The sequence below is a fragment of the Gastrolobium bilobum genome, unplaced genomic scaffold, assembly GCF_033153095.1.
Source record: "Gastrolobium bilobum isolate Gb01-03AN ecotype WA unplaced genomic scaffold, APGP_CSIRO_Gbil_v1 utg5722, whole genome shotgun sequence".
In the NCBI taxonomy this organism is placed as follows: Eukaryota; Viridiplantae; Streptophyta; class Magnoliopsida; order Fabales; family Fabaceae; genus Gastrolobium; species Gastrolobium bilobum.
Genome location: NW_026896284.1, coordinates 121,251 through 136,488, shown reverse-complemented (window position 1 = coordinate 136,488; position 15,238 = coordinate 121,251). Strand labels below are relative to the sequence as shown.

The 15,238-nt window shown below is 35.2% G+C and overlaps 2 protein-coding genes across 2 annotated transcripts; both read left to right on the top strand.

Annotated features, from left to right (window-relative positions):
- LOC133298610 (pentatricopeptide repeat-containing protein At2g37310) lies at positions 1-2,815 on the top strand. The gene has a single exon (XM_061497938.1). The coding sequence runs from the start codon at positions 1-3 to the stop codon at positions 2,008-2,010; it is 2,010 nt and encodes a 669-aa protein (XP_061353922.1). The 3' UTR covers positions 2,011-2,815.
- Positions 2,816-4,490: 1,675 nt separating this feature from the next.
- Positions 4,491-6,139, top strand: LOC133298621 (E3 ubiquitin-protein ligase SGR9, amyloplastic). Its single transcript, XM_061497952.1, has one exon. The coding sequence runs from the start codon at positions 4,595-4,597 to the stop codon at positions 5,522-5,524; it is 930 nt and encodes a 309-aa protein (XP_061353936.1). The 5' UTR covers positions 4,491-4,594; the 3' UTR covers positions 5,525-6,139.
- The last annotated feature ends 9,099 nt before the right edge of the window (positions 6,140-15,238 follow it).

Sequence of the window (15,238 nt, the reverse complement as noted above, 5' to 3'; positions counted from 1 at the left end):
ATGAGGATCCATAATCCGCTGGCGCTTAGCTTTAAAATTCAAACACAAGCGGCGGTTAACGGCAACCTCCGAAAATGCCTCCTTAAAACCCGCGGCGGCGGCCTCGACTGTGCCGCCTATGGCTCCGCCATTCAGCACTGCACGAACCACCGCCTCGTCCGTCACGCCAAGCAGCTCCACGCTCGCCTCTTCCTGTTCTCTGTCACACCCGATAACTTCCTCGCCTCAAAGCTCATCAACTTCTATTCCAAATCCAACCTCATACGAGAAGCGCGCAAGGTGTTCGACGCAATTCCCCACAAAAACTCCTTCTCATGGAACGCGATGCTTATCGGCTACACCTTCAACGGAATGTTCCGCGACGCGCTGAACCTGTTTACCTCTTTGTCCTTCTCCAGCAGTGTCTCTCCCGATAGCTTCACTATAACTTGCGTATTGAAGGTGCTGGCTTCGTCGTTTTGTAGCCCCAGATTGGCTAAAGAGGTTCACTGTTCGGTTCTTCGACGTGGGTTCGACTGGGATGTTTTCGTTCTCAATGCGTTGGTTACGTGTTACTCGAGGTGCGATGAGCTTGGACTTGCGAGGACGGTGTTTGACAGAATGCCTGAGAGAGATGTTGTGTCGTGGAACTCGATGATTGGTGGGTATTCTCAGTGTGGGTTCTACGAAGAGTGTAAGAGGTTGTACTTGGAGATGTTGGGTGTGGCGGGGTTTGCACCAGATGTGGTTACGGTACTCAGCGTGATGCAGGCATGTGGACAGTCCAAGGATCTTGTGTTTGGAATGGAAGTTCACCGTTTGGTGAACGAGAGGCAAATTGAGATGGACGTTTCGCTTTGCAATGCTGTGATTGCCATGTATGCGAAATGTGGTAGTCTGGATTATGCTCGAGAGTTGTTTGAAGAATTGACTGAAAAGGACGAGGTTACTTATGGGTCTATTATTTCGGGGTACATGGTTTACGGGTTTGTAGAGGAAGCAATGACTATTTTCCGAGGAATGGAAAACCATGGATTAAGTATCTGGAATGCTGTGATTTCCGGTATGGTTCAGAATAACCAGTATGAAGGAGTCTTTGATTTAGTTAGAGAAATGCAGGGTTCTGGTTTGAGACCTAATGCTGTTACACTTGCTAGCACTCTTCCTTTGTTTTCGTACTTCTCAAATCTGCGAGGAGGGAAAGAGGTGCATGCTTATGCTATCAGAAGAAGTTATGACCAAAATATGTATGTCGCAACTGCCATTATTGATACTTATGCAAAGTTGGGGTTTATTCATGGGGCACGGCAGGTTTTTGATCAATCCGGAAGTAGGAGCTTAATAATTTGGACAGCAATTATATCCGCTTATGCTGCTCATGGAGATGCTAGTTTGGCACTTGGTCTCTATGCTCAGATGCTAGATAAAGGAATTCAACCTGACCCAGTGACATTAACTGCTGTATTGACTGCCTGTGCTCATTCCGGACTGGTGGATGAAGCTTGGGAAATCTTCAATGTGATGCCCTCAAAATATGGCATCCAACCCTTAGTGGAGCACTATGCTTGCATGGTCGGTGTTCTTAGTCGAGCTGGAAAGCTCTCAGAAGCAGCAAACTTCATTTCTAAAATGCCAATTGAGCCAAGTGCTAGAGTTTGGGGTGCTTTGCTACATGGGGCTTCTGTTTATGGTGACGTTGAAATGGGCAAGTTTGTTTGTGATCATTTGTTTGAGATTGAGCCTGAAAATACAGGGAATTACATAATTATGGCAAACCTATATTCACATGCTGGGAGATGGGAAGAAGCTGATAGGGTTAGGGAAAGAATGAAAGAAATTGGGTTACAGAAGATCCGTGGATGTAGCTGGATTGAATCGAGTGGAGGGTTACTAAGCTTCATTGCCAAGGATGTATCAAATGGAAGATCTGATGAGATTTATGCATTGCTGGAAGGATTGCTTGGTTTGATGAGGGAAGAAGGATATATTTTGCAGGAAGAGTTGGATTATGAGAATGCTTTTAGCTCATAACTGACATGTGTTAATTTGAACTGAAACAGATCACTCACCTCTTGTATGGCCAGAGCAACACAAGACCAGACAACCTTTGAGGAGCAGAAATTAATTAACAACTCTGTATTTATGTAGAAAAAGCTGTATCCGGACAAGGCAACAACTTTTGGTCAAATGATAACCACCTTTGGAGTGGAAGTTCCTGAGATTACATGTTTATTTGAATAGCAAATGCGTGGTTAACTAGTTACCTCTCAGTTACCTGCTTCCTGGATGGACATCTGCTGCTAACTGTCTGCTAGATACTTATAAATTTTGACTCGCTGCGTTCTACGGTCAATATATGATTCCTTCTGAGACGGATATACCATCGTGTTTTTGAGGTTAAAGTTTCCCTTCTTTAAGTGGCTTGATTGATTTTAAGTCAAATTACATTGAGACGTGTGAGCATATTATGCGAACTTAGGATCCCTGAATTTCAGGACATATACGTTTTTTCTTCCCCTTCAAATTTATGGTTCTAAGATTGAAACTTGTGGAACGATGAGATGGGGACCTAAAATTTGTGAAAAGCTAGAACAAAAAAGACACTTTCTGTTGAGAATGGCTCCACGTATAGGATTTTTTTGGAGATCACCAAATTGGGGAGATGAGACTTTAGATTGGGCATTGATTTTGACACAGCCAGTTGTAATTTAACACAGGAAACATAATTGTTTCATTTAGATAATCTTTTTATTCGTGGGGTTTGTCTTGCCTCTACCTTTTTCCTTTTACATATTTGCCCCATTCTTGCCTAGAAAATAGTTTTCTTGTTATTAAAGCATCCGATATCTGTTAAATATCTTTTCCTTTAATCATAGCTTGGTTTGCCACCGAAATGTCCTCTTTCTTTGCGACAGGGAATGGCTACTAGCCTACTAGGCCTTATATTTTAATATTTTTTACCAGAACGCCCATTATCATAGAAGTAAAATTGTCCTTTTCACACTCGCACCAGAAAGTAATTTGTAAGGTTTACGTAAGGGTGTGATTGTATGAAAGACCAGGGGCATTGAGAAATTAGCATGTGTGCATGTAATTGAAGGATGAGAGAAGCTATGATGAGGAGAGGGTATGAAGATGCCGATTTCTTCTACATCTTTTTACCGGAATTGCATTATTGTTTTGGTGTATTTTATAGGTGACAAGAGGAACAAGCCACGGGCATGGGCCAAGGGTGGAACTTTCTCTTCTGTTTGTTTTGTTGCCATTAACAAAATCGGTCGAGGGACAACAGTTGAAAGAGATAACGAAAAGCATAGGAGTGAGAAACGTGCTCGCACTGGACATTAACATATGGACAAACGCTGCCACTTCATTCTGTTCCATCTCCGCAAGTGTCACGCCATTTCTAGTTCTTCCACACAACCTTTCTAGATTTTCTATTGCCCTAAATACCTAAATCAGGTAATCTGCAATCTGATCTATTCCATCTCATTTTAATCTAACAAATGGGGATTGATATTTTTCTCTTTCTTTTTTCATGTATTTCACTTTGAGTTTCAATTATAATATACCTCACTGAATGTCTAAAGTTTTGAAGCCATTAATGATATAGATCATTAAGAAGGTCAATTGTTGATATTGTTATTAATGATATTCTCTCCCTATCACATCTAATTATTACTTCCTTTAGTTTGATACATTACACGACAATTATACTAATTAATCCGAACTAGTGTTAGCGAAATCATTGTTAGTCGGGGATGCATTGGATTAGTATTTTAAAAGATTTTTTTGATATAAAAAATCTTATAGATTTTAAAAGATTATTTAGAATTGGAGAGATTTTAAATTTTTTTTTACAATCAAGATTTCTTAAGAATGGATTTAAAAGGATTTTAATAGAATTTGTAAGATTTGAAAGGACAACATGAATTTATAAGATTTTAAAAAATCATATGAATTTTTAATAAATATCCAAAATTATAAGAGTCAATAAAAAAAAGTTAACAAGAAATGCAATGATATTAATAAAAAAAATAAAATGTAATATAATTTTCTCAATTAGTAAAATTCATGATAAATTTTTGTTTGAAATTTTTTGCAATTGATCTTGTAAACCTTGGGGTTTTTGTTCTACGTGATGAGAAATGTGAAGAAATTCTAGAGGTTAGGGTGAGATTGTGAGAGAGACATCGTATTTATATTTCTCACAAGTCTCACGAAATTCACACCAATAAAAAATTTATTTAAATCGTAAGATTTTTGAATACCACAAGATTGTTTTTCCTTTGTTTAAAATCTGATTGAATACCAACGAATTTAGAAAAACTCTAAAATAATCTTAAAATCCTAATTAAATATCACATAACTTTTTTTACTCCTTTAAAATTCTAACTGAATACTAATATATATTTTTTTCAAAAAAAATTCATTAAAATCATTTAAATCCCAATCCAAATAAAGTAAAAAGTCAAGCAGTGCCATATATCCAGTCACATCTTCCTAAAAATATTAAGGACTACCGACTTTAAAAAAGATAAAGATTGTGGTAGAAAAAGGAACAGGAACCAAGGACACATTGGTCTGTTATGATAGTAATGAATGACTAACACACATGTGCATAAAAAGCAACATTCCTACTTACATAGTTCACAATCTAAAAAGCCGAAGTCCCAAGCACATGATCCCACAATCAATGGAAGAAACAACAGCAACCATCATGGCTGCACTCTCCACCTTCACTCCTTCCCATTTATCAGATCTCACTCACTCCATTCTCTCAGCCACCCACCACCACCACCGTCGCCTCTCCTTCCTCCTCTCTTCCCCAACTCTTTTCTCCCTAACCCTTCATCACCTTCACACTCTCTCTCTTCCCCAAAAGACTCTTCTCATTGCCCGCCACCTCCTCTCATCTCTCCACCGCCTCACCCGCCACATCCAACCGGAAAACAGAACATCACCGCCGCCTCCGCCGCCGTTATCCACCACCATCAGACAGCGCGATCTCGATGCTGTTTTGCTGCTCCTCTTGCTCTGCGAGACCCACAACCACAACCCAGAAGCTCTAGAGGGACCCTCTTCTGATTGGAGGGTGAACTTGAGCAAGCTTTTCTCTGATGAATTGTTGGTGCTTTCTTCTTCTTCTGTGCCCGTTGGGGCATGTTCAGGGACAACCTTGATTCCCTTCGTTGAGATGGTGAGCCGGTGTTGGAGACTCGTGGGTGCACTTGGTTGTGGCGGCGGCGGTGGTGGGAAGGAAGTTGGGGAGGTGGCGGCGTCTGCGGCGGCGGTGGTGGCGCTGCCGTCGGTGGAGGTGATGTTGGGTGGGAGAGAGTGTGTGATATGCAAAGAGGAGATGAGAGTCGGAAGGGACGTGTGCGAGTTGCCATGTCAGCACTTGTTCCATTGGATGTGCTTATTGCCGTGGCTGGGGAAGAGGAACACGTGTCCTTGTTGCAGGTTCAGGCTGCCGTCCGATGACGTTTTCGGAGAGATCCAACGGCTGTGGGAAGTTTTGGTTAAAATAAGTGGAAAAGAATAAGATGATTCCTTAAAATAACCTTTATAGTTTTAAATATTTGTTAAGGAAGAGGTTATATTTATAAATTTTTTGTTTATAAATTCTTACAAATTACAATAAGTATGATCGGTCATACCTTCAGTTAAGAATATATAACCGGTCATATTTATGTAATTTGTAAAAAAGAATTGTAAACAAATTCTTCTTCTTCGCTAAATCACATTATTTCTCACTCCCCAAATGAATTGAAGGTGGGTGACTAGATAGGGCTGTCTCCGAGGAAGAAAGGGAGGTGGGGCACACAGTCAAGGGCTTGTGATTTTTGTGATTGGGAGAATATGGCGTAGCATGGTTGGTTCATGGCTGAATTGCTTGCATGTCTTTGTTTTGGTTTGGATATTTCTGACCTCAGACAGGGACTCCTGTGGTAGAGGCTACAGGGTATGATTGTGTGGCCAAGTCAATGGAAGGATTACAAGTGTGATTGTATATAGATATGTCGATAAGACGATAAGTATATACTCGATAAATTGATTGGGCAATTGCAATAGCTTTAGCAATGTGTTCCTCATAGATGCATGGAATAAGTTGATTTGCATTAATTGCTAATTTGTTGTTAGCCTCATGATTTATGTCAATGATTTTATGTGCCTTAAATTTGACAAACAAATCTTGCTTGGCCATTCTCTTTTTTTTAGGAGATAACTGATATCCAAAGTTTTAATAAATCGTCTAATTTGATTTTGGGTTTATGTTTTTTTATTCTATGAATGAAAAAATTATGATTTTCAAAAATCGAACTCATTATTTCTTTATCAAATCAAATTATAAGATCTAGTTGAATTGCCACTTGACCACTCTCTTTAATTGAAATTTCATTTGCACTTTTCTTTTTTGTGTTAAGATTTTGTGTACAACTATTGTGAGGGGGAGAACCATTCAATTTTTTTATTCATCTAATCAAATGGGCAAACTAAGTCTATGTTCCATTTTTATTCACAATCATAGGTTTGAAAAGTCATCCTGCTATCTTTATGGTAAAAACCCTTCTTGAGGATATTAAAACAGTCTTATTAACTTTATTCCTTATTCTCCTTTTGCTACTTTGCCAAACTGGGATAAACGAAAAAGTTAAACATATCACTTATCTTCTTTACACTTTCCTCATATTTTGTTAAACATCACTATTCTACTCCTTATGGAAAAAGTGGAATACGAGATAACATGACAAAAAGTGAGGGAAAATATGTTTGAGGAATGGGCTTTATGGCCTTTTAGGGGATCGAGGTAATTAGAGTAACAAAGAAGCCTAATAGACTGGGCCACGTAATAATTAAGGTATTTTAATGTGGAGTGAAATATGTATCCAAGAAAATAATGTTGAGTGAAATACGGCCATTACAATTGAGCCCTCACATAGGTGGATCATACAATCTTGGCCCCATCTCGTCTTACCCTCAGGAATGTGATCCAATTCTTAACTATTCAACTTGCTTCTTGTGAAATATAGGTAGAATTAATCTTGACAACCTATGTCAGATTAAATGGTTGAGGTTTAGTCTTTTCACCTCCTGCCTAAGATGTTCCTTATACATGTTGGTATGATTGGAGGGAGTTTGAAAGGAGGAGTGCATTTTTTTGTTCAAGTAAATATTTTCTTATCTAAGAATTTTTTAATAAAAGGAATAAAATAAAAGATTATCATGTAAAAAAATAGTATTCGTCTAGAAAACATTTGGCATTTAAGGTGAATCTATACAACATCCATGAATCGTGTAAACACAAACCATCATCTTCAAATACATAACTTAGCCAAACCATTGACCATGATACCACTTCTAATGACAGATAAAGAGAGAACAGTGACCAAAGTGCCACTGTTCCACAACTTATTTCCCTAAATATCACGCCAATAGTGTAATTTTTCAATATGACACGTGGGCAAGTTCGCTACAGTGCCCAGAGAACTTGGTAGCCAATGATTTCGTTACACGTGACACATTTTGGCAGAAAAAGTTGATTGCCACGTGTCCAAGTTTGCTACGAATGGTAGGGAACTTGGTAGCCAATGATTTCGTGACACGTGGCACACTTTTGCAGGAAAAGCTGACTGGACGAAGTTCGCTACCAAGGGTAACGAACTTGGTGTGCTGGTGGCACAATCTCATTGCCCGATCAGAATTAATGTTCCAATCACAATAAAAAAATAGAAAAAGAAGGAAAATGACAATTAATTGTATTAATGTATTAATCACAATTAATATACCAATCACCAATCACAATTAATATATCAATCATCATTCACAATTAATTTTGATCACAATTAATGTACCAATCACAATTAATGTATCAATTGCAATTAATTTTGATCGGTACATTAATTATTTGTGATATCATAGTTACAAATTCGAACGATGGTTGTGAGAGATAAAATATGTCAAATGAGGTGTCATTTGGTAGATCTCGAAAAGTTATATGAAATAAAATAAAAAATATCTGATTTAGATATCTGAATCAAAAGTTATGGCCCTCCGAAGTGATTGGTGATTGGTACATTAATTGTGATTGGTACAATCAAAAGTTAATCTTATTTGTACACTAATTATGATTGACACATTAATTGTGATTGCTAATTGGCAATTAATTTTGATTGGCACATTAATTAAATTGTCATTTTCCTTCATTTTCTGTGTTTTATTGTGATTGATACATTAATTCTGATTGTGCCATGTGGCACCTAGTTCGCTTGGACCTTCAGCGAACTTGGTGCATGTCAGACACGTGGCACACCTAGTTCGCTGCATGTGTCAGCATTTATTGCAACATAGTTCGCTACTTGGAGTAGCGAACTTGTTGTCCACCAGAAACGTGCCACGTCAGCAAACCAAATTTGCTGGGCACTGTAGCGAACTTGCCCGTGTGGCATATTGGGAAATAACACTATTCGCGTGACATTTAGGTAAAAAAGTCGATTGACACATTAATTGTGATTGATACAATCAAAAGTTAATCCTATTTGTACGCTAATTGTGATTGACACATTAATTGTGATTGCTAATTGGCACATTAATTTTGATTGGCAGATTAATTAAATTGCAATTTTCTTTCATTTTCTATATTTTATTGTGATTGATACATTAATTCTGATTGTGCCACGTGATACCTAGTTCGCTTGAACCTTCAGCGAACTTGGTGCATGTCAGACACGTGGCACACTGCAGCGAACTTCTCCAATGTGTCAGCATTTATTGCAACATAGTTCGCTACTGGGAGTAGCGAACTTGTTGTCCACCAGAAACGTGCCACGTCAGCAAACCAAGTTCGTTGGGCACTGTAGTGAACTTTTCCGCGTGGCATATTGGGAAATAACACTGTTCGCGTGGCATTTAGGTATAAAAGTCAGTGAACAGTGACATTTTGGTCACTGTTCCTAGTTTTCAATGATAGTGAAACAAGGAAAGGGTTAGGTGGACGATTATCCCGCTTCAAGTTCATACAAATTTATATTTCTTTTGTCTCATTTTGACTTAAGTAAAAGGTAATGTAATATAAGCTCACTGTCCCTAAAGCTCAGTCTTCCTATTTCTGTTCTTATTATTCCTGATATATAACGAAAACTTAGAGAGTTTTTCAAGTTTAGCCATGTATTGACTCAATGTTTTGTTACTTGTCTGGGTTGTGTGAACTAATGTTATTAAACCCGACTTGGTTATTGACCCAACCGGGGATATTGGATTCCTAACTCGCTAGTTCAACCGATAAGTCACTGGTCGAACTAGTTGATTGAATAAGTATATGCAAATCTCTATTTTATACTTAAAAATCCAGTGCAAAATCCACAACAAAGACCTTTCACATTAGTAAGAAAGCTGCTAAATTTATTATGTATCTTACACATCAAATTATACAAATTGTGCAAAACTTGGTAAGTTGTATACCAGTTTCCATTCAAGACACACTAATGCACTAATGCTGATGCACACAATCTCTAGTATGATCATCTTGACTAAATAAATTCACACATGAGAATTTAGTGTTTTAAAAATGAATATTTTAAAATATTTTATTAAAAACCCACACTTGAGTTTTCTATGATTCAAGACAAGATACATAATTTATTTTTATCAAGGACTTCACTTTTAAAATGAAATTTGAAGTTTTTCTTTATAAATACAAGAAAATAAACTAAAAACTAAAACCACGAACACACCTACTCCTCGATATTGAAGTGGTACTTGTACACAGTGCAAAGAAAGTACAATGCTGGAATAAGGATGAGACTAAATAAGCATTATCGTGGTTGGAAAGACGACAAGGTGGAGAGACTTGAGCTCAGAGCTAATGACCTTGTGGAATAAAGAGAAGATGAGAGTTAGCGATTGGAGAAGGGAAACGTTAGAGCAAGTGGTGGAATCGACGATTGCGAGTACAAGCTTCGTTTGGGAGGAGTTCTGAATTTTTAAAACTTTGTGAACAAAACAAAATTATTTTTTTTATTTTTAAAAAATAATGAATGACCAGCCAGTTTTTTAGAGACCCGACCGGTTCACTGATTTTGATAAAACCCAGCTGGTTCAAATAAGTTTTCACCGAATTAGATACATGATCAATCTATTGATTGACTAGAACCAGTTAGATCACCAGTTCACCGGTTCGGAGTTGACTAGATCGGTTCGAGCCGGGTTTGATAACACTGGTGTGACCTTTCGCCAACTCTCACAAAATTTTTGGACTTTGCCATTGTTTTTAATTAAAAATTTTTATGAAAATTAAATACAATTAGAATTTTAAGGAATTTTAGTTGAAAATGAGAAGGTTTTTTTATATAAAAATAATTAATTATCATATAAAATTTTTAAATAGCTTTGATAGTAATTAGATCTTCACATGTGGAATGATATTCATTTTTAATAAGAGGGTGGATGGTTTTTTTCTTTCCCTTCTCTCTTTTGGGTTCACATATAAAGATGAAAATGTTTATCCCGTCTAATAAGGCAGCAATATTATTAGTAATGGGGCACATAGGTGTGTGACCTACTCTAAAGAATGTGCCCCTTAAATATAGATGGAGTGGTCCTCCTGTGAAATAAAGGTGAATGCTTAAAGTTCTTTCCTGCATTGATGCATTGGAATGTATCAGTATAACTATCATGTAGTTAGGTGGAAGTATTTGATTAATAGTGCAAAACAAGGTAAAGATTAGCAACTGCTAGCTCATTTCTTTGAGTGCACTACAAGCCAAATACAAAACCTCATAATAGTAATTATGCTTCTGTAATCTTTTCTTGGAAACATGAAATTGAACTATTATGCAACTACTTTCACGATTGCATACATAATTTGGTATCATAATTAGTATTGGGCCTACTTGCCTGTTTGGTTAGTTATATCCATACTTCTCTTCATGCTTTTGAACTTTGTATAGCATGCTTTGATATTTCTTTTCAAAATGGTTTAAAATAAAAGTCATAAAACTTAGTAAGGGAATGTGATTTTTTTTTAAATAAATGTGACTATTAAAATTGATTTAGAATCGGATTTGCTATCACTATTTTAATTAAATTTATTATAAAACTAGCAAGACTTTGTTACATGCATCTATCTCTGGTTAATGATTTAAATGGCAATGGAAGATCCCAGTCACCTTAATTAAGATAGTATAGGTTCTATATGAAGCAGGTAAATTTTTTCCTCGAGACTTCATTCTCGTAAAATATTCTTATATACTCTAAGGATTTGTTTGGGAGTCACTTTTCAGGAAGAGGATGATTTTATTTAGGGAAAAATGTGTGTCATTTTAAAGGATGTAAAGTTGTGTCATTTTAAGAGAGAGAAAGAGATAGATAAAAGAGGAGAGAGAGTTGACAAAAAAAAATAAAAGTGTGGGTCTCATCTCTTTGTGAGAGTGAAAGGATATAAGTTGTGTCATTTAAAAGGATAAACACTTTTCCCTTTTATTTATACCTATCATTGTTTGAGTTTAAAAAATGGGGACCCTTTTCACTCATAAAATTAAAGTTCCCCTAATTTAGGGGTTTAAGCGGGAAAAATATTGGAAATTACTTATCTACCCTTAGGCGGCGTTTGGCACAGGATTTTTTTTTTTGTCCGAGAATCTCGATTTTCAAAAATATGATTTTTACGTTCAGTTTACAATAACATCCGAAAATTAAAAATTTAAAAAAATTCAGTTTTCCGGGAATCCTGGAGAATGACGTGTACCAAACGCCCCCTTAGTATTAAAATATGAAAACTACATAAGTTTGAATCATTTTTTAAATGTAACATTACTAGTAAAGTCCCAAATATAGACATAATTTATTTACAGAAAATATTCTACCAAAAATAGTGACGAAAGTTTTGATGAAAATAGAGAAAAAATAGAGAAATTTGTTTCGTCGAAATTAGAACCGGAACAACATTTAGTCATAATAACTTTGAAATTATTTTATGGAAATAAAATTCGTCAAAACTCTTCAAAGAATCTAAATTCGGTCAAAACATTTTCGTCAAAATTTTCAATGGAACACATTTCCATAGAAAATTTTCAACAGAAAATATTTCTGTAGAAAATTTTGACGGAAATATTTCAATAAAAAATTTTGATGAAAAATTTTTTGTCAAAATTCTTTACGGAATTTAAATATCGTCGAAACTTTCGACAAAAATACTACCATAAAAGTTTTTGACGGAAAATATTTCCATCGAAATTTTCAACAGACCACATGTCCAACAAAAATTTTCGATGGAAAATATTTTCATAAATTATTTTGAAGAAAAACATTTCTATAAAAAAATTTGTCGAAAAAAATTTCTTCAAAATTCTTGATGGAATCTAAATTTTGTCCAAAGTTTTGACGAAAATATTTTCGTCAGAATTTTAGACAATAAAACATTTTCATTGAATATTTTGACGGAAAATATTTCTGTTAAAAATTATGACGGAAAACATTTCCGTCAGAAATTTCGACGAAATTTTTTTACTTTGAAACTTTCGATGGAATTTTTTTCCGTTGAAAATATTCAAGAATTATTTTCGTCAAAAGTTTTGACGGAAACTAAATTCCGCCAGAATTATTTTCTGTCGAAAATTCTGACTTAAATTTATTTCTGTAAAAATTTTGACAGATAAAAAATTATGTTGCCTTACAACGAAAAAATTCCGTTGAAAACATATTATTCATGGTTTGAAATGTATAAATTTCATAGAAAATATGATCTTTTCTAGTACGTGAACAATAAATAGTAATTTTTTTAGAAATTTTAAATTTAATTTAATTTGTAAAATATAATAATTATATTAATTTTTTTAGGAAGGAATCTCATTACCATTCCATTTTTTTCACTTATTATTTTTTAACTCAAAAAAAAAAGAATACCTTTCAATTTCCTTCTCTTCTTTCTCTTTTCTTCGAAACTCCCAAACAAAATCTAAGAGAGTTTGGTCAGAGGATAAAAGGAAGAGGTAAACTTTTATTTAACCTCGTACCAAAGTGATACTAAATTTACTTTAAAATTTATGAAATAATATTTTAAATTCTCCCCACGTGCCTCTCAAGGTCTTACTTTCGATAGGGGTAGAACTATTTTTAATTTTGTATAATTGGGGTGCAAGAGCACCATCAAATAACTTTCTTTCCTTGATTACTATATATTCTTTATAAAACAACTCCCTTAAATAGATAAAATTTGTCTTTTTTTTATAATTTTATAATGTATATGAGTAAGGGAGATGTATTGGATTAGGATTTTAAAAGACTTTTTTAAGATATAAAAATCTTATGGATTTAAAAAGACTATTGAGAATTGGAGAGACTTTAAAGAGTTTTTTAAAATACTCTTTTTACAATCGAGATTTCATAAGATTGGATTTTAAAGAATTTTAATAGAATTTATAAGATTTGAAAGGACAATATGGATTTATAAGATTTTAAAAAATCATATGAATTTTTAACAAACATTCAAAATTACAAGAGTCAATAAAAAAAGTTAAGAAAGAAATGCAATGATATTGAGAAAGAAAAAGTAAAACGTAATATAATTTTTTCAATTAGTAAAATTCATGATAAATTTCCGTTTGAAATTTTTTGCAATTGATCTTGTAAACCTTGAAGTTTTTGTTCTACGTGATGAGAGTTTTATAACCATATATCATATGCATGTTTTCATTGAGTATTCCAAGAAAATTTTGAATCTGTATTTATGGTTTTTTTTTTGGTATACAGAAGGACTAAGCCAAAAAAACAACAAAGACAACCAAAACCAAGACTAAATCCTACACCTCACTTCCCTGGACCTACTGACACCAGTAAAGTCACCACGGAGAAGATGAAGAATGCCAGGAGGAGGATCCCTCCAAAACTGATAAGTAATGGAATCATCCGGGTCCAGAATAAGATTCGCCAACCAATCAGCACAGACATTTCCTTCTCTATAAGTATCCATCAAAGTAATTGACCAACTCTTATTGATCCATGTCCGTATACAACAATCAGATGACACTCACGGACTGCTACACCAGACTTGGTGAGCACAGTGATCACACTAGATGAATCACTCTCAATGATTATATTACAAAATCCTTCGTTCCAAGCTAGCTCCAAACCACGAAGAACACCCCAGAGCTCAGCCTTAAAAGAAGAGAAGACCCCCAATTTGTAAGCAAAACCCCCCAGCCATCTCCCTTGAGAATTACGAATCAAACCCCCACAAGCAGCTAGGCCAGGATTGCCTCTAGTTATCTTGTATTTATGGGTTTTATTATATGAAAGTTTAGAAAATTTGTCAAATTATTTTCATTCGATACATTAAATTGCTTTAGGGTTATGAAAAACAAGTTTTTAGTGATCTGTTGACATAAAAATTATTTGAAATCGTTTCCTATAACGAATAAATTTCGTTTATGAATGTATTATTATGAAACATGGGGTTCATATTATGAAAGTTTCAATCTTTCTTTAAATCGATCTTGTTTCATTTATGTAAAATAAAAATTGGTTTGAGGGGTTTTTGTTCACTCATTGTTTTTCCACTGTTTTATGTTGTTTTTAATATAAAAATCACACATTTTCATATCAAGAAAAATCATGACCAATGTAACACCCCGTATATATCCGGTAATGTTATCATAATATCGTATTAAGCTGCGCTAAATTAAAATGCGGAATTACTTTTTTTCTTTTCGATTATGATGCCATTAACATTACCAACTTGCTTAATAATTAATTAATAAAACATCGCCTGTATGTAATTGCAATAAAACAGCTAACTGAAATACCTCATAACATAGATATTATAAGTGTGGCTCTAGTCACAGAACTACAACAACGTAGACCGGACCATCTAACAGTTTATACAACTCCAAACTACAAGTACTAACAGAAAGTGTCATGGACAATCCACATGCTCACTCAAATAAGGCAACATGCCCAACATCAGTCTCAACAACAACACATCATAAATAGCGGAAAACATAAACAGCATCCAAATCCAGTCATGCTAACATAAGCAGTAAAACATAATCAGCTAAGCTCTGGCCTCCTGCCGCCTGAGGCATCAGTACCCATACTACCTGATCCTGAAATAAGCATTCCCCAAACGTGGGGTAAGATCTCTAATCTAGAAATCTCAGTAAGTCAGTGAGTCCTCAAGGATCTTCCACCCCAAGCTCACTTACATGTGCAATATAAGTTCAAAAACAGTTTATCATTTATCATTTCTAAAACAATGCAATGC

Coding starts and splice junctions, on each gene's coding strand:
- LOC133298621 (XM_061497952.1), top strand. CDS start 4,595: ATGTGCATAAAAAGCAACATTCCTACTTACATAGTTCACAATCTAAAA.
- LOC133298610 (XM_061497938.1), top strand. CDS start 1: ATGAGGATCCATAATCCGCTGGCGCTTAGCTTTAAAATTCAAACACAA.